The 24,831-nt window shown below is 39.1% G+C and overlaps 1 protein-coding gene across 1 annotated transcript in view; it reads left to right on the forward strand.

Annotated features, from left to right (window-relative positions):
- Positions 1-24,831, forward strand: part of bcas3 (BCAS3 microtubule associated cell migration factor) — a 283,967-nt gene that overhangs the window by 31,045 nt on the left and 228,091 nt on the right. The window contains exons 6-11 of the mRNA XM_061925915.2: positions 7,817-7,898; positions 8,265-8,337; positions 20,157-20,264; positions 20,435-20,511; positions 22,619-22,695; positions 23,128-23,211. Coding sequence (XP_061781899.1) covers positions 7,817-7,898; positions 8,265-8,337; positions 20,157-20,264; positions 20,435-20,511; positions 22,619-22,695; positions 23,128-23,211 — 501 coding nt within the window. The remainder of the gene's footprint in view (positions 1-7,816; positions 7,899-8,264; positions 8,338-20,156; positions 20,265-20,434; positions 20,512-22,618; positions 22,696-23,127; positions 23,212-24,831) is intronic.

A 24,831-nucleotide genomic window follows, 5' to 3' on the forward strand; every position in this document is an offset into this window, starting at 1 on the left:
TCCAAGTTGCACAATTCCCACATTTTTCAAGCTATTGAAAGCATTCCAACATCAACACATTCCACTCATCCTGGACATTCTAACTAACACTTTCCCAACTTCCAAACCTCATTCCAGTTTTCCTGGAAATTCAAACTCTTTAACATTCAAACCATTCCAACATTCAAATTATTTTGACTTTCCTAATACGTTCACATTTTTTAGCATTTTCAGAAAAATTCCTGCTTTTCCCAAAATTCCCAAATTTCCATGAAATTCCCATTGAAAAGAATGGGAAATTTTTCAAAGTTCCACATTTTTTATATCCGATTCAAACTGTTCTGACTTCAAAATATTCAGCCTGTTCAGGAATTGTGTTCTCACTTTCAACAATTATTTAAAAAAAATCCCAGATTTCCTAGAATTCCCAGTTTTCAGGGACATTTTCCCCATTCAAAATGAATTATCCATTTTTCAAACTTCCACAATCTCAACATTTTTCAACCGATTCAAACCATTCCACCTTCAACACTTTCAATTCATCCTGGAAATTCAAACAACCATTTTTCCACGTTCAACAAATTTCCAGGAGTTCCTGTTTTTTTTCTAACCTTCTTTCCAACCTTTTTAGTGTGATGACTCCTTTCACATTTTTCAACCCACTTCAACCAAAACATTCCTCTTAGTCAGGACAAAAAACCAAGTTGGTTTAAGAAGTTGAAAAATTCCCAGTTTTTCCGAAAATCTGTAATACCATTTTTCAATTAAAAAACTGTTCCTACTTCAACATTTCTTGACCCATTTAAACAATTCCAACACCAACCAATTCAGGTCATTCATGCTCCTAATCATTTTTTTTTAAATCCCTCTTTTCCCAAAATCCCCAAAATTCCAGGAATTTCCCATTGAAATGAATGGGACATTTTTCCAAGTTGCACAATTCCCACATTTTTCAAGCTATTGAAAGCATTCCAACATCAACACATTCCACTCATCCTGGACATTTTAACTAACACTTTCCCAACTTCCAGTCCTAATTGCAGTTTTCCTGGAAATTCAAACTTTTCAACCTATTCAAACCATTCCGACATTTGTACTACATTCCAATTTCTTAGCATTTTCCAAAAAATTCCCGCTTTTCCCAAAATTCCCAAATTTCCATGAAATTCCCATTGAAAAGAATGGGACATTTTTCAAAGTTGTATAACTTCCACATTTTTATCTGATTCAAACCATTCCAACTTCAAAATATTCAGCCTGTGCTCCCTTTCAACAATTATACAAAAAATTCCCAGATTTCCTAGAATTCCCAGTTTTCAGGGACATTTTTCCCCATTCAAAATGAATTATCCATTTTTCAAACTTCCACAATTCCAACATTTTTCAACCGATTCTAACCATTCCACCTTCAACACTTTCAACTCATCCTGGAAATTTAAACAACATTTTTTCCACGTTCAAGAAATTTCCAGGAGTTCCTGTTTTTTTTCTAACCTTCTTTCCAACCTTTTTTAGTACGATGACTCCTTTCACATTTTTCAACCCACTTCAACCAAAACATTCCTCTTAGTCAGGACAAAAAACCAAGTTGGTTTAAGAAGTTGAAAAATTCCCAGTTTTTCCGAAAATCCGTAATACCATTTTTCAATTAGAAAACTGTTCCTACTTCAACATTTCTTGACCCATTTAAACAATTCCAACACCAACCAATTCAGGTCATTCATGCTCATAATCATTAAAAAAGAAATCCTGCTTTTCCCAAAATCCCCAAATTTCCAGGAAGTTCCCAATGAAATGAATGGGACATTTTTCCAAGTTGCACAGTTCCCACATTTTTCAAGCTATTGAAAGCATTCCAACATCAACACATTCCACTCATCCTGGACATTCTAACTAACACTTTCCCAACTTCCAAACCTCATTCCAGTTTTCCTGGAAATTCAAACTTTTCAACCTATTCAAACCATTCCAACATTCAAACTATTCTTACATTTGTACTACATTCCAATTTTTTAGCATTTTCCCAAAAAATCCCGCTTTTCCCGAAATTCCCAAATTTCCATGAAATTCCCATTGAAAAGAATGGGACATTTTTCAAAGTTCTATAACCTCCACATTTTTATCTGATTCAAACCATTCCAACTTCAAAATATTCAGCCTGTGCTCCCTTTCAACAATTATACAAAAAAATCCCAGATTTCCTAGAATTCCCAGTTTTCAGGGACATTTTCCCCATTCAAAATGAATGATCCATTTTTCAAACTTCCACAATTCCAACATTTTTCAACCGATTCTAACCATTCCACCTTCAACACTTTCAACTCATCCTGGAAATTTAAACAACATTTTTTCCATGTTCAAGAAATTTCCAGGAGTTCCTGTTTTTTTTCTAACCTTCTTTCCAACCTTTTTTAGTGTGATGACTCCTTTCACATTTTTCAACCCACTTCAACCAAAACATTCCTCTTAGTCAGGACAAAAAAACCAAGTTGGTTTAAGAACTTGAAAAATTCCCAGTTTTTCCGAAAATCCGTAATACCATTTTTCAATTAGAAAACTGTTCCTACTTCATCATTTCTTGACCCATTTAAACAATTCCAACACCAACCAATTCAGGTCATTCATGCTCCTAATCATTTTTTTTAAAATCCCTCTTTTCCCAAAATCCCCAAAATTCCAGGAAGTTCCCATTGAAATGAATGGGACATTTTTCCAAGTTGCACAATTCCCACATTTTTCAAGCTATTGAAAGCATTCCAACATCAACACATTCCACTCATCCTGGACATTCTAACTAACACTTTCCCAACTTCCAAACCTCATTCCAGTTTTCCTGGAAATTCAAACTTTTCAACCTATTCAAACCATTCCAACATTCAAACTATTCTTACATTTGTACTACATTCCAATTTTTTAGCATTTTCCCAAAAAATCCCGCTTTTCCCGAAATTCCCAAATTTTCATGAAATTCCCATTGAAAAGAATGGGACATTTTTCAAAGTTCTATAACCTCCACATTTTTATCTGATTCAAACCATTCCAACTTCAAAATATTCAGCCTGTGCTCCCTTTCAACAATTATACAAAAAAATCCCAGATTTCCTAGAATTCCCAGTTTTCAGGGACATTTTCCCCATTCAAAATGAATGATCCATTTTTCAAACTTCCACAATTCCAACATTTTTCAACCGATTCTAACCATTCCACCTTCAACACTTTCAACTCATCCTGGAAATTTAAACAACATTTTTTCCATGTTCAAGAAATTTCCAGGAGTTCCTGTTTTTTTCTAACCTTCTTTCCAACCTTTTTTAGTGTGATGACTCCTTTCACATTTTTCAACCCACTTCAACCAAAACATTCCTCTTAGTCAGGACAAAAAAACCAAGTTGGTTTAAGAACTTGAAAAATTCCCAGTTTTTCCGAAAATCCGTAATACCATTTTTCAATTAGAAAACTGTTCCTACTTCAACATTTCTTGACCCATTTAAACAATTCCAACACCAACCAATTCAGGTCATTCATGCTCCTAATCATTTTTTTTTAAAATCCCTCTTTTCCCAAAATCCCCAAAATTCCAGGAAGTTCCCATTGAAATGAATGGGACATTTTTCCAAGTTGCACAGTTCCCACATTTTTCAAGCTATTGAAAGCATTCCAACATCAACACATTCCACTCATCCTGGACATTCTAACTAACACTTTCCCAACTTCCAAACCTCATTCCAGTTTTCCTGGAAATTCAAACTTTTCAACCTATTCAAACCATTCCAACATTCAAACTATTCTTACATTTGTACTACATTCCAATGTTTTAGCATTTTCCAAAAAAATCCCGCTTTTCCCGAAATTCCCAAATTTCCATGAAATTCCCATTGAAATGAATGTGACATTTTTCCAAGTTGCACAATTCCCACATTTTTCAAGCTATTGAAAGCATTCCAACATCAACACATTCCACTCATCCTGGACATTCTAACTAACACTTTCCCAACTTCCAGACCTAATTCCAGTTTTCCTGGAAATTCGAACTTTTCAACCATTCCAACTATTCTTCCATTCCTACTACATTCTGTCAGCATTTCCCTTCCACTTGAGCATTGGAGCATGTATTTCCCACACCAGGTGACTTTGAACACACTTGTTGACGCTGAGCAGACACTCCATGTTTCTGACTGGACAAGCTCCCAGATTGCAGCATGTTTCATCTAAAATTCCAAAAGCCCACTTGTTGCCGAGGCGTCCTGTGTGGGTTTGTTCACTTGTGAGGCTGACCCAGATCTTTGTTCACAGCTTAAAGCATTAGATGAAGAGATTAAAGGAGACGGACACAACAGAGCAACAGGAGAAATGAATATAATGAAGAAGCGCAGTCACAGAGCACTTTGCCATATTGATGCATTGTTGGGGGCGGAGCCGCGTCGCAGATGAGCAGCCCGGTAATGCACAATAACCAGGAGCATTAACATCATGCATTTTAATCCAGGAAATGCCATTATTCTTGGTGGCATGTCCATTTGCCCGCGCAGGAATCATGTCCTATCCTCTTACTCCGCCTCCGCGCTCATGTAACCTGCTTGTTCCGTGTTAATCCACCACCGTCGGACCTCAAGCACTTTGAAAAAAGGTCCCTTAATCTGTCAATCCCAAAGGTCTAACTGCGCAAAAGAGCGATCATCCCGTCAGATAGGTTTAAAGACTTAAACAAACGGATTAAAGCGCTGATGAAGTGATAATGCTGCTTTTGCTGTAATTTAATGCATGAAAGAATGGGAAAAGTGGGGCGTTGTGCACTTACAACAATGTCCTGTTACGTCAGCCCACACCGCACACATCCACTGACTGATGCACACCCGGGCCATGCACGGTCCAACTAGGCCTGCAACATTATTCCACATCCAGATTTGCTTTTCTGCTTTCATTTCCTTTTTTCTCTCCATTGTGTTTTATTACTGTAGAGTATTTGAAACAAGTTTTAATGGTAGCACTCCCTCCCCTCTGTTGCAAGTCTTGTGGATTCTATGTAACACGTTTTATGTGTGCTTCTGGCTATTGAGTATTTTTTCTTGGCCTCAGTCTGGACCCCGCCCCAGGAGAAAAGCCTGAGACCGAACTTTTTTTTTACTCATCCACACCCCGGCCTACAGCGTTTACCTTTTTTCCCACCTTTCTATGGGGCGCCGGAAGTTCTCTGATCCTGTTCTATCTCCCTGTAATGTTTGTCCGCTCTTGAATGGGATTGTGCTGAAAATCTGAATTTCCCCTCGAGGACTACTAAAGTATACGATTGACGAATAACCCACATATTTTTGAAAGTAGATTAATGCATATTGTTCAAGCTTTGCACTATTGGCCTGCTGACCAATCAAAACGAGTTTTAGGAAACGGTGCTGTGTGCTACTAACAAGCATTATTTGCGTTTTATTACTGTAGAGCAGCGTTTCTCAAAGTGTGGGGCGCGCCCCACTGGTGGGGAATAGAGACATGACAGGTGGGGCGCGAGGAACGGGAGGAAATTTCACTTTAAATTTTTTTTTGATTTATTATTGAACTTGATGCAAGTTATAACATTTTTGTTTTATTTATTATTGAACTTGATACAAGTTATAACACTTTTTTTTATTTATTATTGAACTTGATGCAAGTTATTTGATTTATTATTGAACTTGATGCAAGTTATAACACTTTTTTTGATTTATTATTGAACTTGATGCAAGTTATAACACCTTTATTTGATTTATTATTGAACGTGATGCAAGTTATAACACTTTTTGATTTATTATTGAACTTGATGCAAGTTATAACACTTTTATTTGATTTATTATTTAACTTGATGCAAGTTATAACACTTTTATTTGATTTATTATTGAACGTGATGCAAGTTATAACACTTTTTGATTTATTATTGAACTTGATGCAAGTTATAACACTTTTTTTGATTTATTATTGAACTTGATGCAAGTTATAACACTTTTATTTGATTTATATTTAACTTGATGCAAGTTATAACACTTTTATTTGATTTATTATTGAACTTGATGCAAGTTTTAACACTTTTTTTGATTTATTATTGAACTTGATGCAAGTTATAACAGTTTTTTTGATTTATTATTGAACGTGATGCAAGTTAACACTTTTTTGATTTATTATTGAACTTGATGCAAGTTATAACAGTTTTTTGGATTTATTATTGAACGTGATGCAAGTTATAACACTTTTTTTGATTTATTATTGAACTTGATGCAAGTTATAACACTTTTGTTTTGTTTATTATTGAACTTGATGGAAGTTATTTTATTTATTATTGAACTTGATGCAAGTTATACCACAGCTGCACAGTTATTTTATTTATTATTGAACTTGATGTTATTTTATGTTATTGAGTTTGAATTTATACAACTTGATGTTCAATAAATTTGAAGATGTTAAAGCTTGGCATTAGTGCTCTGTTGGGGCGATGGGGGCAGGTGGGGCTTGAAAACTCCCCCTTGTCCAAAGTGGGGGATGACAAAAAAAGTTTGAGAGCCACTGCTGTAGAGTATCTGAAACAAGTTTTAATGGTAGCAGCCTGCCTCCATAGCCCCCACTGCCTCCCCTCTGTTGCAAGTCTTGTGGATTCTATGTAACACGTTTTATGTGTGCTTATGGCTATTGAGTATTTTTTCTTGGCCTCAGTCTGGACCCCGCCCCAGGAGAAAAGCCTGAGACCGAACTTTTTTTTTTACTCATCCACACCCCGGCCTACAGCGTTTACCTTTTTTCCCACCTTTCTATGGGGCGCCGGAAGTTCTCTGATCCTGTTCTATCCCCCTGTAATGTTTGTCCGCTCTTGAATGGGATTGTGCTGAAAATCTGAATTTCCCCTGGAGGACTACTAAAGTATACGATTGACGAATAACCCAAATAGGAGGCTTTGTAAATGGAAGTTTCACTTTGTTGTGGGGAACATTAAAGTTGGTCTCAGTAGAAGTCATGTCAAAAAGGAATGGTCGTATTTGGACACCAATAAGTGCACTCCATTTTGTAAATGAGGTGGACTTCAGGTGTGAAGTGACCTTTTGGCTTCATGTGAGTACGTAGGATTCTAACTCTTTTAATCAACTGTCTTTAATGTTGTTGCACCATGGGAGGAAATAGAAGGAACCAGAAAGAATCTGCAGTTGTCAGTAGACATTTATGCTCAACACTACGTGGTTACTAATTGGTGTTCTATGTGGTCTGTAATGTGGACTCTGTTCCTAACTTACTAATTGGTGTTGTATGTGGTCTGTAATGTGGACTCTGTTCCTAACTTACTAATTGGTGTTGTATGTGGTCTGTAATGTGGACTCTGTTCCTAACTTACTAATTGGTGTTGTATGTGGTCTGTAATGTGGACTCTGTTCCTAACTTACTAACTGGTGTTGTATGCGGTCTGTAATGTGGACTCTGTTCCTAACTTACTAACTGGTGTTGTATGTGGTCTGTAATGTGGACTCTGTTCTTAACTTACTAACTGGTGTTGTATGTGGTCTGTAATGTGGACTCTGTTCCTAACTTACTAACTGGTGTTGTATGCGGTCTGTAATGTGGACTCTGTTCTTAACTTACTAATTGGTGTTGTATGTGGTCTGTAATGTGGACTCTGTTCCTAATTTACTAACTGGTGTTGTATGTGGTCTGTAATGTGGACTCTGTTCTTAACTTACTAACTGGTGTTGTATGCGGTCTGTAATGTGGACTCTGTTCTTAACTTACTAATTGGTGTTGTATGTGGTCTGTAATGTGGACTCTGTTCCTAACTTACTAATTGGTGTTGTATGTGGTCTGTAACGTGGACTCTGTTCTTAACTTTCAGGTGGCAGGAGAGGCCCAGGAACTGTTTTCTGTGCGACACGGTCCAGTCAGAACTGCTCGCATTTTGCCAGCCCCGCATATCGGTAAGTCTTTTTACCAACACAACCTTGCCTGAAGATGGACCAACGGGCTCTCTGGCAGACTTTAGTCCAACTTCCCATGAGACATATATAGCCTACTATCAAAATGACTTATATAAGTGTTATAATGAAGACAACACATGATGTAAGTGTCTATATTAGCTGTATTAGCCTACTATCAAATTGTTTTATACGTACAATAGTATACATAAAAATGACATATATACAAACACATTTTTACAAAATCCGATACAGATCTACAAAGTTCCTGTAATGTTTGGGTTTTGGTTGGACCCCGGATGCAGAGACCGTCATGGACACATGCGTGACTAGGCAGGCATGTCAGCAATGTGTGATCTTCTCCTCCAGGTCCTCTGGAAGTGGACATCTTCTCTGACAAGAGACCCCTGCTGGGAGTTTGCAAGAGCACAGGATCTTCAGGGTGAGTTTTTAATTCCATGTCTTTGTTTCACCTGACACGGTTATATGAACTATGTTGGTGTGACCATGTAGTACACATGTAGTACACATAGGTGGTGCTGTCATTTAGTGATGACACGGTTATATGAACTATGTTAGTGTGACCATGTAGTACACATGTACGACACATAGGTGGTGCTGTCATTTAGTGATGGAATAAACTAGGGATAAACAAACTACATATACATTTATTAATCTGACTTTTGTAGCTCAATTTTTGTTTCATCTGACCACACAACTTTCCTCCAGAAGGTCTTATCTTTGTCCATGTGATGTCAGATGAAACAAAAAGTGAGCTGTTTGGCCACAATACCCAGCAATATGTTTGGAGGAGAAAAGGTGAGGCCTTTAATCCCAGGGACAACATGCCTACCGCCAAGCATGGTGGTGGTAGTATTATGTTCTGGGCCTGTTTTGCTGCCAATGGAACTGCTGCTTTAAATGGGACAATGAAAAAGGAAGATTAGCTCCAAATTGTTCAGGACAACCTACCTAAATCATCAGCCCGGAGGTTGGGTCTTGGGCGCAGTTGGGTGTTCCAACAGGACAATGACCCCAAACACACCTCAAAAGTGGTAAAGGAATGGCTAAATCAGGCTAGAATGAAGGTTTTAGAATGGCCTTCCCAAAATCCTGACTTAAACGTGTGGACAATGCTGAAGAAACAAGTCCATGTCAGAAAAGCAACACATTTAGCTGATCTGCAGCAATTTTGTGGTCAAGTGGTCAAGCAGAAGCTTGTGGATGGCTACCAAAAGCGCCTTATTGCAGGTCAACTTGCCAAGGGACATGTAAGCAAATACAAACCCTGTTTCCATAAGAGTTGGGAAATTGTGTTAGATGTAAATATAAACGGAATACAATGATTAGCAAATCCTTTTCAAGCCATATTCAGTTGAATATGCTACAAAGACAACATTTTTTTTTTGCAAATAATCATTAACTTTAGAATTTGATGGCAGCAACACGTGACAAAGAAGTTGGGAACGGTGGCAATAAATACTGATAAAGTTGAGGAATGCTCATCAAAGACTTATTTGGAACATCCCACAGGTGTGCAGGCTAATTGGGAACAGGTGGGTGCCATGATTGGGTATAAAAACAGCTTCCCAAAAAATGCTCAGTCTTTCACAAGAAAGGATGGGGCGAGGTACACCCCTTTGTCCACAACTGCGTGAGCAAATAGTCGAACAGTTTAAGAAGAACGTTTCTCAAAGTGCAATTGCAAGACATTTAGGGATTTCAACATCTACGCTCCATAATATCATCAAAAGGTTCAGAGAATGTGGAGAAATCACTCCACGTAAGCGGCATGGCCGGAAACCAACATTGAATGACCGTGACCTTCCATCCCTCAGACGGCACTGTATCAAAAAGCGACATCAATCTCTAAAGGATATCACCACATGGGCTCAGGAACACTTCAGAAAACCACTGTCACTAAATACAGTTGGTCGCTACATCTGTAAGTGCAAGTTAAAGCTCTACTATGCAAAGCTAAAGCCATTTATCAACAACACCCAGAAACTTCTCTGGGCCCGAGATCATCTAAGATGGACTCATGCAAAGTGGAAAAGTGTTCTGTGGTCTGACGAGTCCACATTTCAAATTGTTTTTGGAAATATTCCACATCGTGTCATCCGGACCAAAGGGGAAGCGAACCATCCAGACTGTTATCGACGCAAAGTGTAAAAGGCAGCATGTGTGATGGTATGGGGGTGCATTAGTGGCCAAGGCATGGGTAACTTACACATCTGTGAAGGCACCATTAATGCTGAAAGGTACATACAGGTTTTGGAACAACATATGCTGCCATGGACGCCCCTGCTTATTTCAGCAAGACAATGCCAAGCCACATTCAGCACGTGTTACAGCAGCGTGGCTTCGTAAAAAAAGAGTACTGGTACTTTCCTGGCCCGCCTGCAGTCCAGACCTGTCTCCCATCGAAAATGTGTGGCGCATTATGAAGCGTAAAATACGACAGCGGAGACCTGTTGAACGACTGAAGCTCTACATAAAACAAGAATAGGAAAGAAGAAGCCATAATAAATTCATAAAAGAAGCAAACTTCATGAATGTTTTTTGTGAGCAACAAGTATGTGCTCCAATCACTACATCACAAAAAAATAAGAGTTGTAGAAATGATTGGAAACTCAAGACATCCATGACATGAGGTTCTTTACAGGTGTATGTAAACTTTTGATCACGACTGTATGTATTTATGGATGTGTGTGTGTGTGTGTGTGTGTGTGTGTGTGTGTGTGTGTGTGTGTGTGTGTGTGTGTGTGTGTGTGTGTGTGTGTGTGTGTGTGTGTGTGTGTGTGTGTGTGTGTGTGTGTGATATATATATTTATGTATACTAGAGATGCGCGGATAGGCAATTATTTCATCCGCAACCGCATCAGAAAGTCGTCAACCATCCGCCATCCACCCGATGTAACGTTTGATCAGACCTGCACCCGCCCGTTGTTATATATCTATTATAGACGATGCAAGGCATTAGTGAGGCATACCTGCCAACTACTCCGGTTTTCCCGTAATTCGTACGGTTTTCATCAACCTATTCCGGGTTACGGTTGCAGTGATAAAAAATACGGTTTTTCATTAATTTAAAAAAAAAAAAGGGTGAAAACTACGCGAATTGCACCTTGTGCAGACAAGATTTTTCGATCGGACACGGAGGAATTAGCGATGTAAAAGACCACGTTGGGACAAAAAAACACAAGTCTAATGCCGTTGCTAGCGATACAAGTGGAAAACTTTCAACGTTTTTCGTCGCCCAAACAGATTCTTTGGATGTGATAAATGCCGAAGTTTTATTTACGGAGGCAATAATTGAGCATGGACTTCCAATCGCACTGGCTGATCACATGGGACAGTTAAATGTTTGTCATGCAACCTTTAAAAATCATTACGCGGTGATCACGGTCCCAAAAATAAACTTTTCTTGCATGATAATGTCCAGAAAAATTCGCTTTATATTACTATAGAGTCCTTTTAACGAATGAGTTTGATGGTTTATCACAAACCTTAAATGAAAGAAGTCCTTTGTTCTCCTGCACCATGCATGCGCTTTGGCCTTGCTTCGTGTTTGGAGCGCAATCCTGTCGGCTGTATTTCACAGCACGTCTTTGACAACTTGAAGTGGCATAAAACATTTAAAACAAGTCCAAGTTGAAGAAATCTTGTTAAATGTTGACAGCATAACTACCAAAAAACAGAAGTATGTCCTTAATATTTTTGCAGTGCTATTTCTGTTGAAAAGTTCAAATGATTACATTAGAGATGTGATGTGCCACTTTTCAAGTGTCTGATGGCTTCAATTAATTTTCATTAATTTTTTATATTTTGAATTCTTTTGAAAGGCTTACAAAAAAACTACATTTGAATTGTAATTCCATGCTATTGACAGGACTATTAATTTTAATGAAGTTAGCTTACCATGTTTACAGTATGATAATTGTGATAGAAATGTGAATTTTAGGCACAGAATATTTTTTACAATTGAACAAGGCAGTAGATTATACAAGCTTGGACAGAAAGTTAATAATGACACCAATTTTTTTTTTAATGGAATTGTTTAGTACTGTTTTACCATTTGTTTACTGTAAAAAGTGTTTATACTTTCAATGAACAAATTGAAGTCTTGTGAAAGGTTGACAGGATAACTGGCATTAACTGTCAAAATAATTTCAAACTATTGAAGTTAGCTTACAGAATAAACATGTCAATCAACCCATATGATTTTTGCTGTAATATTTTTGTTTTGAAAAGTCACTGTGACTGATAGAAAAGTGATGGTTTTAGCAACATTTTAACCTGTCTGAATGCTAATAATCATTTTGCGTCGGGGGGCGAAGCCCTGAACCCTCCACCAGGACTTTGTCCTCGACCTACCGGGGCCTGCGGCCCTTGGACCCTGGCTACTAGGTTTTTCTGATTTCAAAAGTTGGCAGGTATGGTGAGGTTATAAAGCTTTTGCCTGTTAAAGAAAGGAGACTGATCCAATGCAGTACAGACATTCGCGTGCCACGCTGTCACGACCCAGACGCACACCAGTGCGCAATCATATGGGAGCCGCGCTGAGCGCACCTCCAAGCGCGTCTCGCTGCCGGCGACGGCCGGGTATATGGGCCCGACACTCCAGCGCCATCCATTTTCAGGGCTAGTTGATTCGGCAGGTGGGTTGTTACACACTCCTTAGCGGGTTCCGACTTCCATGGCCACCGTCCTGCTCTCTATATCAACCAGGGTGAGCCCCACCCCTTTCGTGAGCGCACTGCGCGCGGAGTGACCCCTGTTACGAGCCCCCGGCAACAGGGGTGGCGGGCAGGTAAGCTGCGCGGGCGGAGCGCGCGGAGTGACCCCTGTTACGAGCCCCCGGCCAGGTGCTCCCGGTGGGGCCCTCTCGGGGGAAGGGGCCTCGGTCCCGGACCCCGGCGAGGCGTCCCTTCTCCGCTCCGTAAAAGTGTCCATCTCTTTTTTTTTCTTTTTCTTCTGTTGTGGCATATGCTGCAGGTGCCTGCTCGTTTTTCGTATGTGGGTAACAACATTTAACTATGTATATATATTTACCAATTGGTTTAACTGCCACCCGCCTGAATCTATTTAAAATCTAATTTTTTTTTATTTCAATCGCCCGACCCGACCCGACCCGACCCGACCCGACCCGACCCGCGGATAAAATCTTTTTTTTATTTTTATTTCATCCGCCTGATCCGCGGATAATCCGCGGACTCCGCGGTTGTGCCCGCAAACCGCGCATCTCTAATGTATACATATATACGTATATATATATATATACACACACATATATATATATATACAGGTATATGTATATGTATGTATGTATGTATGTATATGTAAGTGTGTGTGTGTGTATATATATATATATATATATGTGTGTGTGTGTGTGTGTGTGTGTGTGTGTGTGTGTGTGTGTGTGTGTGTGTGTGTGTGTGTGTGTTGTGATGAAGGGTTTTCCGTCCTCTGCTTGACTTGAAAGAGTTGAGAAGACTTTCACCACAAATGTGGTCCTCCAGTAAACAGAAAAAGGAGTTTTTCTGTGTAGAAAGCTCCTTCTGGTTATTTTCAGGAGACGTGTTCCTTGTCCCAAGTCCTCCCAGACACGGAGCCGTGCTGTGTTTGGATGGTTTGGCAGTCCAGCCTGATGTAGAAAACATGGAGCGTGTTGACCTCTGCATGGCAGGACCGGCTCGGTCAATAAGACTCTGGTCAGACAGCAGAAGTCTTCCTGGTGTGATGCTGCTCTTTCCATGCAGCGGCCTCGTAAATTGACTAAGGTCCTCACACGCTCTCCAGCCTATAATCATTGTGAAATCACAGCTCTGGGTGACCGCGAGAAAGGATGCAGTCTTGACACTTAAATGGAAAACAGACTGGAGTGTTGGCAGGAGAGCAGTGCTGGTAGAGAGCTTGGTGCCGCTAGCTCAAGGCTTACATTACACATTTGCAAATGAAAGGAAAACCAGAAGAAAAAACACGTGTGCTGAAGACTTGAGATTCTCATCTAGACACGTTCAACATGTTTATTTCCATAGAGAGGAAGTATAACTTGTCCTACCAATGTCTTACTCAAATCTTTATGGTTGTAGTTGTATTGAAACTGCAAGTATTCTAGTCAATGGTTGTAGTTGTATTGAAACTGCAAGTATTCTAGTCAATGGTTGTAGTTGTATTGAAACTGCAAGTATTCTAGTCAATGGTTGTAGTTGTATTGAAACTGCAAGTATTCTAGTCAATGGTTGTAGTTGTATTGAAACTGCAAGTATTCTAGTTAGTGGTTCTAGTTGTATTGAAACTGCAAGTAGTCTAGTCAATGGTTGTAGTTGTATTGAAACTGCAAGTATTCTAGTCAATGGTTGTAGTTGTATTGAAACTGCAAGTATTCTAGTCATTGGGTTTAGTTATATTGAAACTGCAAGTATTCTAGTCAATGGTTGTAGTTGTATTGAAACTGCAAGTGTTCTAGTCAATGGTTGTAGTTGTATTGAAACTGCAAGTATTCTAGTCAATGGGTTTAGTTATATTGAAACTGCAAGTATTCTAGTCAATGGTTGTAGTTGTATTGAAACTGCAAGTATTGTAGTCAATGGTTGTAGTTGTATTGAAACTGCAAGTATTCTAGTCAATGGGTTTAGTTATATTGAAACTGCAAGTGTTCTAGTCAATGGTTGTAGTTGTATTGAAACTGCAAGTATTCCAGTCAATGGTTGTAGTTGTATTGAAACTGCAAGTATTCTTGTCAATGGTTGTAGTTGTATTGAAACTGCAAGTATTCTAGTCAATGGTTGTAGTTGTATTGAAACTGCAAGTATTCTAGTCAATGGTTGTAGTTGTATTGAAACTGCAAGTATTCTAGTCAATGGTTGTAGTTGTATTGAAACTGCAAGTGTTCTAGTCAATGGTTGTAGTTGTATTGAAACTGCAAGTATTCTAGTCAATGGGTTTAGTAGTATTGAAACTGCAAGTATTCTAGTCAATGGTTGTAGTTGTATTGAAACTGCAAGTGTTCTAGTCAATGGTTGTAGTTGTATTGAAACTGCAAGTATTCTAGTCAATGGGTTTAGTTATATTGAAACTGCAAGTATTCCAGTCAATGGTTGTAGTTGTATTGAAACTGCAAGTATTCTAGTCAATGGGTTTAGTTATATTGAAACTGCAAGTATTCCAGTCAATGGTTGTAGTTGTATTGAAACTGCAAGTATTTTAGTCAATGGTTGTAGTTGTATTGAAACTGCAAGTATTCTAGTCAATGGTTGTAGTTGTATTGAAACTGCAAGTGTTCTAGTCAATGGTTGTAGTTGTATTGAAACTGCAAGTGTTCTAGTCAGTGGTTGTAGTTGTATTGAAACTGCAAGTATTCTAGTCAATGGTTGTAGTTGTATTGAAACTGCAAGTATTCTAGTCAATGGGTTTAGTTGTATTGAAACTGCAAGTATTCTAGTCAATGGTTGTAGTTGTATTGAAGCTGCAAGTATTCTAGGCAATGGTTGTAGTTGTATTGAAACTGCAAGTATTCTAGTCAATGGTTGTAGTTGTATTGAAACTGCAAGTATTCTAGTTAGTGGTTCTAGTTGTATTGAAACTGCAAGTATTCTAGTCAATGGGTTTAGTTATATTGAAACTGCAAGTGTTCTAGTCAATGGTTGTAGTTGTATTGAAACTGCAAGTGTTCCAGTCAATGGTTGTAGTTGTATTGAAACTGCAAGTATTCTAGTCAATGGTTGTAGTTGTATTGAAACTGCAAGTATTCTAGTCAATGGGTTTAGTTATACTGAAACTGCAAGTATTCTAGTCAATGGTTGTAGTTGTATTGAAACTGCAAGTATTCTAGTCAATGGGTTTAGTTATACTGAAACTGCAAGTATTCTAGTCAATGGTTGTAGTTGTATTGAAACTGCAAGTATTCTAGTCAATGGGTTTAGTTATACTGAAACTGCAAGTATTCTAGTCAATGGTTGTAGTTGTATTGAAACTGCAAGTATTCTAGTCAATGGTTGTAGTTGTATTGAAACTGCAAGTATTCTAGTCAATGGTTGTAGTTGTATTGAAACTGCACTCATACTGTGTCGCTGTTTCACTATGGCACCATCTGCTGGACTAAAAAGTTACTACGTTTGACCCACAAATCAAATGATTAGTTAGCTAATATAATTGTTTTACTTTTTTCTGTACAGAAAGGAATAACTTCTTTCAATACGAGCTGTCACTTGTGAGCGAAAAGAAGCGCTTCCTGATAAAGACATTTAGGCCCTTCACAAACAACACATGTGTTTATATATATATATATATATATATATATATATATATATATATATATATATATATATATATATATATATATATATATATATATAAATTCCCATTCAACTGAATTGACATATTCATAGTTCTACAATACAGTTTGCACCGATTTTAAACCTGATTCCGACACTACTCTTCCAATATATCGAACACAAAACATGTTTTCCTTTTACCAAAATTCCAGATTTTCCCAGAATGGTCTCCCCGTTGACAATGAATGGGAACTATACAATCTACTTCATGTCCCACGTTTTTTAACCGATTTGAAGGGTTCCAACATCCACTCACTTCACACAAACTTGACTTTGCTATTCTACTGCTTCTGGTCTTCATTGAAGGACTGTGGAGTGAAATCCTGAGTTTTGGTAGCAACATTCACAAGATGAAACATTCCATCTTGTCCTGAAGTGTGTGTGGTGGTGTTTCAGAGGCAGACAAGACTGGACTGCAGTTGAGTAATAGTGCTCGCTCGCAGTAATTGACGGGTGGATGTAACGGATAGCTGGGTGTCACTTTAACATGTGCACAAAGTGACGTCCATAAAGCTAATTGGGAGTTAGCCAGGCTTTCAACTATTGTCCACGGGAGCAGGAAATCCTATTAGGTGTGACCCACATCATGTTCATGCATCAATCAATCAATCAATTATTGGTATTTGCAGGAACGAGCACGTATGATCTGGATTGATGGTTCACTCAATAGAAGCTTTAAAGTGCACTTGACCAAATGAAAGATCTTTTCATTAATCTCCATGCTGCTGCAAACACCTGCCTGCACGCTGATCACCATGTCAACTCAACACTTTTCTTACACTGCATTGCTCACGGGGAAATTAATTCCACTGACAGGGAGTTTAAAACCCTTTTTTTAAAACATGCACGTTTTTGTTGAGAAAAATAACATTTTTGTACTTTGTGATGTTCAAATTGAACAGATTAGTCATCCTCAATTAACATGAAATGAATGATAAACGCCAGCGACACATTCAAAGAAATAAACAAGATGGTTATTACAGCAATAGCAAACTTACGTGATGTTTGATGCTCATATTTCCAGGGGTCTGTGAATGCACCTCACTCCTCATAACAGGAAGTGGTGTGTCGCTATTGCTGAGGCTACTGGCTAGCGCTGCTGTTAGCGTGTTGTTGGCATCTTGATGGCTTGTTGTTGAGCTGATGTTAGCGTGGTGTTGGTACCATGTTGATGGTGTGTTGATGGTCTGTTGTTGGGGTGTTTGTACCATGTTGGTAACGTGTTGATGGCATGTTTATGACATGTCAATGGCATGGCGATACCATGTTGATGGCATGTCAATGGCATGTTGATACCATGTCAATGGCATGTTGATACCATGTTGATGGCATGTTGATACCATGTTGATGACATGTCAATGGCATGTTGATACCATGTTGATGGCATATTGATACCATGTTGATGGCATGTCAATGGCATGTTGATATCATGTCGATGGCATGTTGATACCATGTTGATGGCATGTTGATACCATGTCAATGGCATGTTGATACCATGTTGATGGCATGTCAATGGCATGTTGATACCATGTCAATGGCATGTTGACATGTCGATGATATATTTTATTGATTGATTGATTGAGACTTTTATTAGTAGATTGCACAGTACAGTACATATTCCGTACAATTGACCACTAAATGGTAACACCCCAATAAGTTTTTACACTTGTTTAAGTCGGGGTCCACTTAAATTGATTCATGATACAGATATATACTATCCAATATACTATCATCATAATACAGTCATCACACAAGATAATCATCAGGGTGTATACATTGAATTATTTACATTATTTACAATCCGGGGTGTGGAGGGGGGTGGGGGGGAGAGGTTTGGTTGTTATCATCATCAGTCATCAACAATTGAGAACAGAGAAATGGATATTGAAACAGTGTAGGTCTGACTTGGTAGGATATGGACAGCAAGTAGTGGGCAGAGAGAGAGAGAGAGAGAGAGAGAGAGATCAGAAGGCATAAGAAAAGTATATGCATTTGATTGTTTACATTTGATTATTAACAACAATCCGGGGAGGGTGTTAGTTCAGGGTTGTAGCTGCCTTTTAGTGCGGTTTTGAAGGAGGATAGAGATGCACTTTCTTTTATACCTGTTGGGAGTGCATTCCACATTGATGTGGCATAGAAAGAGAATGAGTTAAGACCTTTGTCAGATGGGAATCTGGGTTTAACGTGGTTAGTGGAGCTCCCCCTGGTGTTGTGGTTATGGCGCTCATTTACGTTAAGGAAGTAGTTTGACATGTACTTGGGTATCAGGGAGGTGTAGCAGATTTTATAGACCAGGCTCAGTGCAAGTTGTTTTACTCTGTCCTCCACCCTGAGCCAGCCCACTTTGGACAAGTGGGTAGGAGTGAGGTGTGATCTGGGGTGGAGGTCTAGAAGTAATCTGACTAGCTTGTTCTGGGATGTTTGGAGTTTAGATTTGAGGGTTTTGGAGGTGCTAGGGTACCAGGAGGTGCATGCGTAATGGAAAAAGGGTTGAACGAGAGTTCCCGGTAGAATCCTCATGGTGCTTTAGTTGACCAGAGAGGAGATTCTGTAGAGAAATCTCGTTCGTTGGTTGACCTTTTTGATGACCTTGGTTGCCATTTGATCACAGGAAAGATGATCCTCTAGAATGGAACCTAGGTAGGTGACCTCATCTTTCCTGGTGATAACAATGTCACCCACTTTTATAGTGAAGTCATTGACTTTCTTAAGGTTGATGTGGGACCCAAACAGGATGGATTCAGTTTTACCCAAGTGTATGGATAGCTTGTTGTCAGCGAGCCAGGTGCAAGTTCTACAAAGATCAATGGCATGTTGATGGCATGTTGGTGGCGTGTCAATGGCATGTTGATGGCATGTTGATGACATGTCGATAGCATGCCAATGGCATGTTGATACCATGTCAATGGCATATTGACATGTCGATGACATATCAATGGCATGTTGATGGCATGTTGAAGACATGTTGGGACAGTGTGGCGAAGTTGGTAGAGTGGCTGTGCCAGCAATCGGAGGGTTGCTGGTTACTGGGGTTCAATCCCCACCTTCTACCATCCTAGTCACGTCCGTTGTGTCCTTGGGCAAGACACTTCACCCTTGCTCCTGATGGCTGCTGGTTAGCGCCTTGCATGGCAGCTCCCTCCATCAGTGTGTGAATGTGTGTGTGAATGGGTAAATGTGGAAGTAGTGTCAAAGCGCTTTGAGTACCTTGAAGGTAGAAAAGCGCTATACAAGTACAACCCATTTATCATTTATTATTTATTTGATGACATGTTGATGGCATGTTGATGGCGTGTCGATTGCGTGTCAATGACATGTTGTTGTTGGTAGATGATTGTGTGCCAAACCAAATGCCTTGTGTGATGTCCATCTAGAAAACAAGGTTGATAGAGACAAGGACCAGAGTGGTCCAGGATCTAGTGGGTGTTGTAGAAAACAAGGTTGATGGAGACAAGGACCAGAGTGGTCCAGGATCTAGTGGGTGTTGTAGAAAACAAGGTTGATGGAGACAAGGACCAGAGTGGTCCAGGATCTAGTGGGTGTTGTAGAAAACAAGGTTGATGGAGACAAGGACCAGAGTGGTCCAGGATCTAGTGGGTGTTGTAGAAAACAAGGTTGATGGAGACAAGGACCAGAGTGGTCCAGGATCTAGTGGGGGTTGTAGAAAACAAGGTTGATGGAGACAAGGACCAGAGTGGTCCAGGATCTAGTGGGTGTTGTAGAAAACAAGGTTGTGTAGAAGGACCAGAGTGGTCCAGGATCTAGTGGGTGTTGTAGAAAACAAGGTTGTGTAGAAGGACCAGAGTGGTCCAGGATCTAGTGGGTGTTGTAGAAAACAAGGTTGATGGACACAAGGACCAGAGTGGTCCAGGATCTAGTGGGTGTTGTAAACCTGACCAAGTGCTGCTTGTCTCTGCAGAACAAGTCCACCTTACTGCTGTGCTGACCTGTACTCTCTGAGGACAGGAGAGATGGTCAAGTCCATCCAGTTCAAGACCCAGATCTATGATCTGCACTGCAACACTCAGTATGTCACACTACCAACACTGGACTCTACTCTACTCTACTGTACTTACTTCTTCCTCTCTACTTACTTCCTTCTCTCTACTGTACTTCCTTCTCCTCTCTACTCTACTTCCTTCTTCCTCTCTACTTACTTCCTTCTTCCTCTCTACTGTACTTCCTTCTGGCTATCAGTATTCTAGCAGTCAGCCTGCAGGAGAAGATCGCTGCGTTCGACAGCTGCACCTTCACCAAGAAGTTTTTTGTCACAAGTAAGTTTGTTGTCACTTCCTAATTTGACACTTTTGCCCTACTTTCGCAGCCAAACACCTTCAAGTCACATAAGAAACATGCTAACATTAGCACACATGCTAAGTGTCAGCATAGCTATCTCTGTAGCTCATTGTGTAAGGTCACACCTAAAACTCACCAGGTTCAGACACTCGGCACCATCTCAGATAAAAGTCACCAGATTCAGACACTCAGCACCATCTCAGAAGTACGTTGTCTTCCAGAGGTTGAAGGCACAGAAAGCAGGCCCATCACAATTTCAGGGAGAATGTTCTAGTCGGTGTGTTTACTAACGCGTTGCTTGAACTCACAAATGCAAGTCAGACCTTTGGATAAAAGCCAATAAATATGTCCTCACTATTTATATATCTGAGCTTCTTCAATCCAAACGTAATCTAAGGTTCTCATGAAGGTTCCTTGCACTCCCAGGAAGAAAAGCAGACATGATTGCCAGGCGGCTGCTGGAATAAACGGACTTTAGCGTCTGGTGTCTGCTTGTCTTCCCTATCAGCGTCTGGCCAGCAGGAAGCAAACAGTTATTAATTGTCTCTGATTGTGCAACCTCCTCTCATCTTGTGTGTCTGAAGCTGTTACACCATCTTCCTGTAAACATACGTCCGCTGGAAATGAACGTAAACATATTTGATGCCTTCTGAAAGATTTCTAGACAGTAAATGCAAGTTATGACTAGTCTGTCATATTTATTGGGACAGAATAGAAAGAAGTCCAATAAGAAGATGGAGCAGATACATCATGAGTGTGTGTTTGAAGTATTTGAAAGCACTCCTGATCTCATGGACACAACTAAATAGACAAGATGGTAGACCTGCACAAAGATCCGAGACCTGCACAAGACTAAAATGTGCTTCAAGCTGAAATAAAACAGTGAACATGAGAGGTGGGAATAATAGATTTGACATGCATTGCAACTCAGACATGGACGATTATAGAATTGATTAGTAAAGTTCAATAATCAATGTATTTATTGTAAATTGAAGTTATGAAGACAGTTCTAATATTTGACAGTTCCTTTATTTTAGGGCACTTATGTTCCAGTTTTGTACACATTTTCATCAACTTCATAAATGTGATGAGAATTGATAAATTAAATCTTAATTAATTAATCTTAGTCTTAATTTAATCGTAATAATCTTAATTACTCTTAATAATCTTAATTAATCTTAAAAATCTTAATTTATTCTTAATAAAATGTATTAATTAATTCTTAATTCATCAATTTAATTAATTGAATAAATATGATGAAATTTCATCAACTTAATAAATGTGATGAGAATTAAGTGATAAATGAATTCTTAATTAACTAATCTTAGTCTTAATTTAATCGTAATAATCTTAATTACTCTTAATAATCTTAATTAATCTTAAAAATCTTAATTTATTCTTAATAAAATGTATTAATTAATTCTTAATTCATCAATTTAATTAATTGAATAAATGTGATGAGAATTTCATCAACTTAATAAATGTGATGAGAATTAAGTGATAAATGAATTCTTAATTAACTAATCTTAGTCTTAATTTAATCTTACTAATCTTAATTCTTAATACAATTAATTCTTAATTAATCAATGTAATTAATTGAATAAATAGATGAGAATTTCATCAACTTTATAAATGTGATGAAATTAATTTAACTGTTTCTAATCATGAATGATTTGTTTTTTTAAAGTTGCAAGTGATAAACGCTTATTTAGTCAAACTAAATGTAAAACTGCATCAATAATCCATTTTAAGGGAATGGTACATGGTACATGGTACATAGTACATAGTACATAGTACATGGTAGCTCCTGAATTGGAATGAAATCATGAGGTGGTCAAAAATGAATGAACGTGTGTAATGAAATATTTATATCCTCTTTATGCGTTTCTAGATCATAGACTACAAGACCTGTTCTTACTACCTTTTATGTATGATTTGCTATTATCCTTATTCCAGCTTTACTGCACCGAGACTAGTTGTGTAGTACTAGTACTATAGTAGTCATTTTGACATCTCACTGAAGAGACGTGCTAGACTTGTGATGTCCACCACTCCATTTTAACCCATTCTTCTGGGTTGTTTCAGGCTGCTATCCCTCTCCTGGACACAATCTCAATCCTGTAGCCCTGGGCAGCCGCTGGCTAGCCTACGCTGAGAACAAGGTACAACACGCATGTACACAAAACAAGGTACAACACGGCAATGTACATGCATGTACACAGTACTTGGAGTAGGTACAGTAATACTTGTGTTGTCTTGCAGTGAGGACCAACTTTACTACAACTCAGTTCTTCTGTGTGTGTCCACAAACTTGATATAATACCAACATTAATAATAATAATAATAATACAGTAAAACAAGCCACTGTGTGTTTACAGTTGACCAGGTGTCACCAGTCTTCTGCTGTGTGTGTCATACATCATACAAACTTCATAATAATAATAATAATAATATAGTAAAACAAGCCACTGTGTGTTTACAGTTGATCAGGTGTCAGCAGTCTTCTCCTGTGTGTGTCATACATCATACAAACTTCATACAACAATAATAATAATAATAATATTATAGTAAAACAAGCCACTGTGTGTTTACAGTTGATCAGGTGTCACCAGTCTCGAGGAGGAGCATGTGATGATAGTTCACAATCCTACACAGCAACAGTGATCAATGCTGCCAAGGTATGTGATTATTGATCACTACTTTTCACCTTTCACCCACTTCTTGCTACTTTTGTACGTGCTCATATTGGACAACTAACATAGAGCTGATGATGTGAATCTGTGGGTATATAACCATTCCATCTCATTCTCATTCCTGGCCTGACCATTCCATTCACTATGGACTTTTGCAACGTATTATTTCTTCCAGTTATGATCATGAAACTTTTTGAGAACGGGTTACAGGTTAGGAAAAACTCCTTCTGGTTGCATGGAGGTGGCCTAAAACGTATCCTTATTAAAGCATATATATATATATATACAGGTAAAAGCCAGTAAATTAGAATATTTTGAAAAACTTGATTTATTTCAGTAATTGCATTCAAAAGGTGTAACTTGTACATTATATTTATTCATTGCACACAGACTGATGCATTCAAATGTTTATTTCATTTAATTTTGATGATTTGAAGTGGCAACAAATGAAAATCCAAAATTCCGTGTGTCACAAAATTAGAATATTACTTAAGGCTAATACAAAAAAGGGATTTTTAGAAATGTTGGCCAACTGAAAAGTATGAAAATGAAAAATATGAGCATGTACAATACTCAATACTTGGTTGGAGCTCCTTTTGCCTCAATTACTGCGTTAATGCGGCGTGGCATGGAGTCGATGAGTTTCTGGCACTGCTCAGGTGTTATGAGAGCCCAGGTTGCTCTGATAGTGGCCTTCAACTCTTCTGCGTTTTTGGGTCTGGCATTCTGCATCTTCCTTTTCACAATACCCCACAGATTTTCTATGGGGCTAAGGTCAGGGGAGTTGGCGGGCCAATTTAGAACAGAAATACCATGGTCCGTAAACCAGGCACGGGTAGATTTTGCGCTGTGTGCAGGCGCCAAGTCCTGTTGGAACTTGAAATCTCCATCTCCATAGAGCAGGTCAGCAGCAGGAAGCATGAAGTGCTCTAAAACTTGCTGGTAGACGGCTGCGTTGACCCTGGATCTCAGGAAACAGAGTGGACCGACACCAGCAGATGACATGGCACCCCAAACCATCACTGATGGTGGAAACTTTACACTAGACTTCAGGCAACGTGGATCCTGTGCCTCTCCTGTCTTCCTCCAGACTCTGGGACCTCGATTTCCAAAGGAAATGCAAAATTTGCTTTCGTCAGAAAACATGACTTTGGACCACTCAGCAGCAGTCCAGCTCTTTTTTTCCTTAGCCCAGGTGAGACGCTTTTCGCGCTGTTTCTTGGTCAACAGTGGCTTGACACGAGGTATGCGGCAGTTGAAACCCATGTCTTTCAAGCGTCTATTGGTGGTGGATCTTAAAGCACTGACTCCAGCAGCTGTCCACTCCTTCTGAATCTCCCCCACATTTTTGAATGTTTTTTTTTTCACAATCTTGACCAGGGCGCAGTGATCCCTATCGCTTGTACACTTTTTCTGACCACAGTTTTTCCTTCCCTTTGCCTCTCCATTAATGTGTTTGGACACAGAGCTCTGAGAACAGCCAGCCTCTTCAGCAATAACCTTTTGTGTCTTTCCCTCCTTGTGCAATGTGTCGATGGTTGCCTTTTGGACAGCTGTCAAATCTGAAGTCTTCCCCATGTTTGTGTAGGCTTCAGAACTGGACTG

Source organism: Nerophis lumbriciformis, linkage group LG30, assembly GCF_033978685.3.
Source record: "Nerophis lumbriciformis linkage group LG30, RoL_Nlum_v2.1, whole genome shotgun sequence".
NCBI lineage: Eukaryota > Metazoa > Chordata > Actinopteri > Syngnathiformes > Syngnathidae > Nerophis > Nerophis lumbriciformis.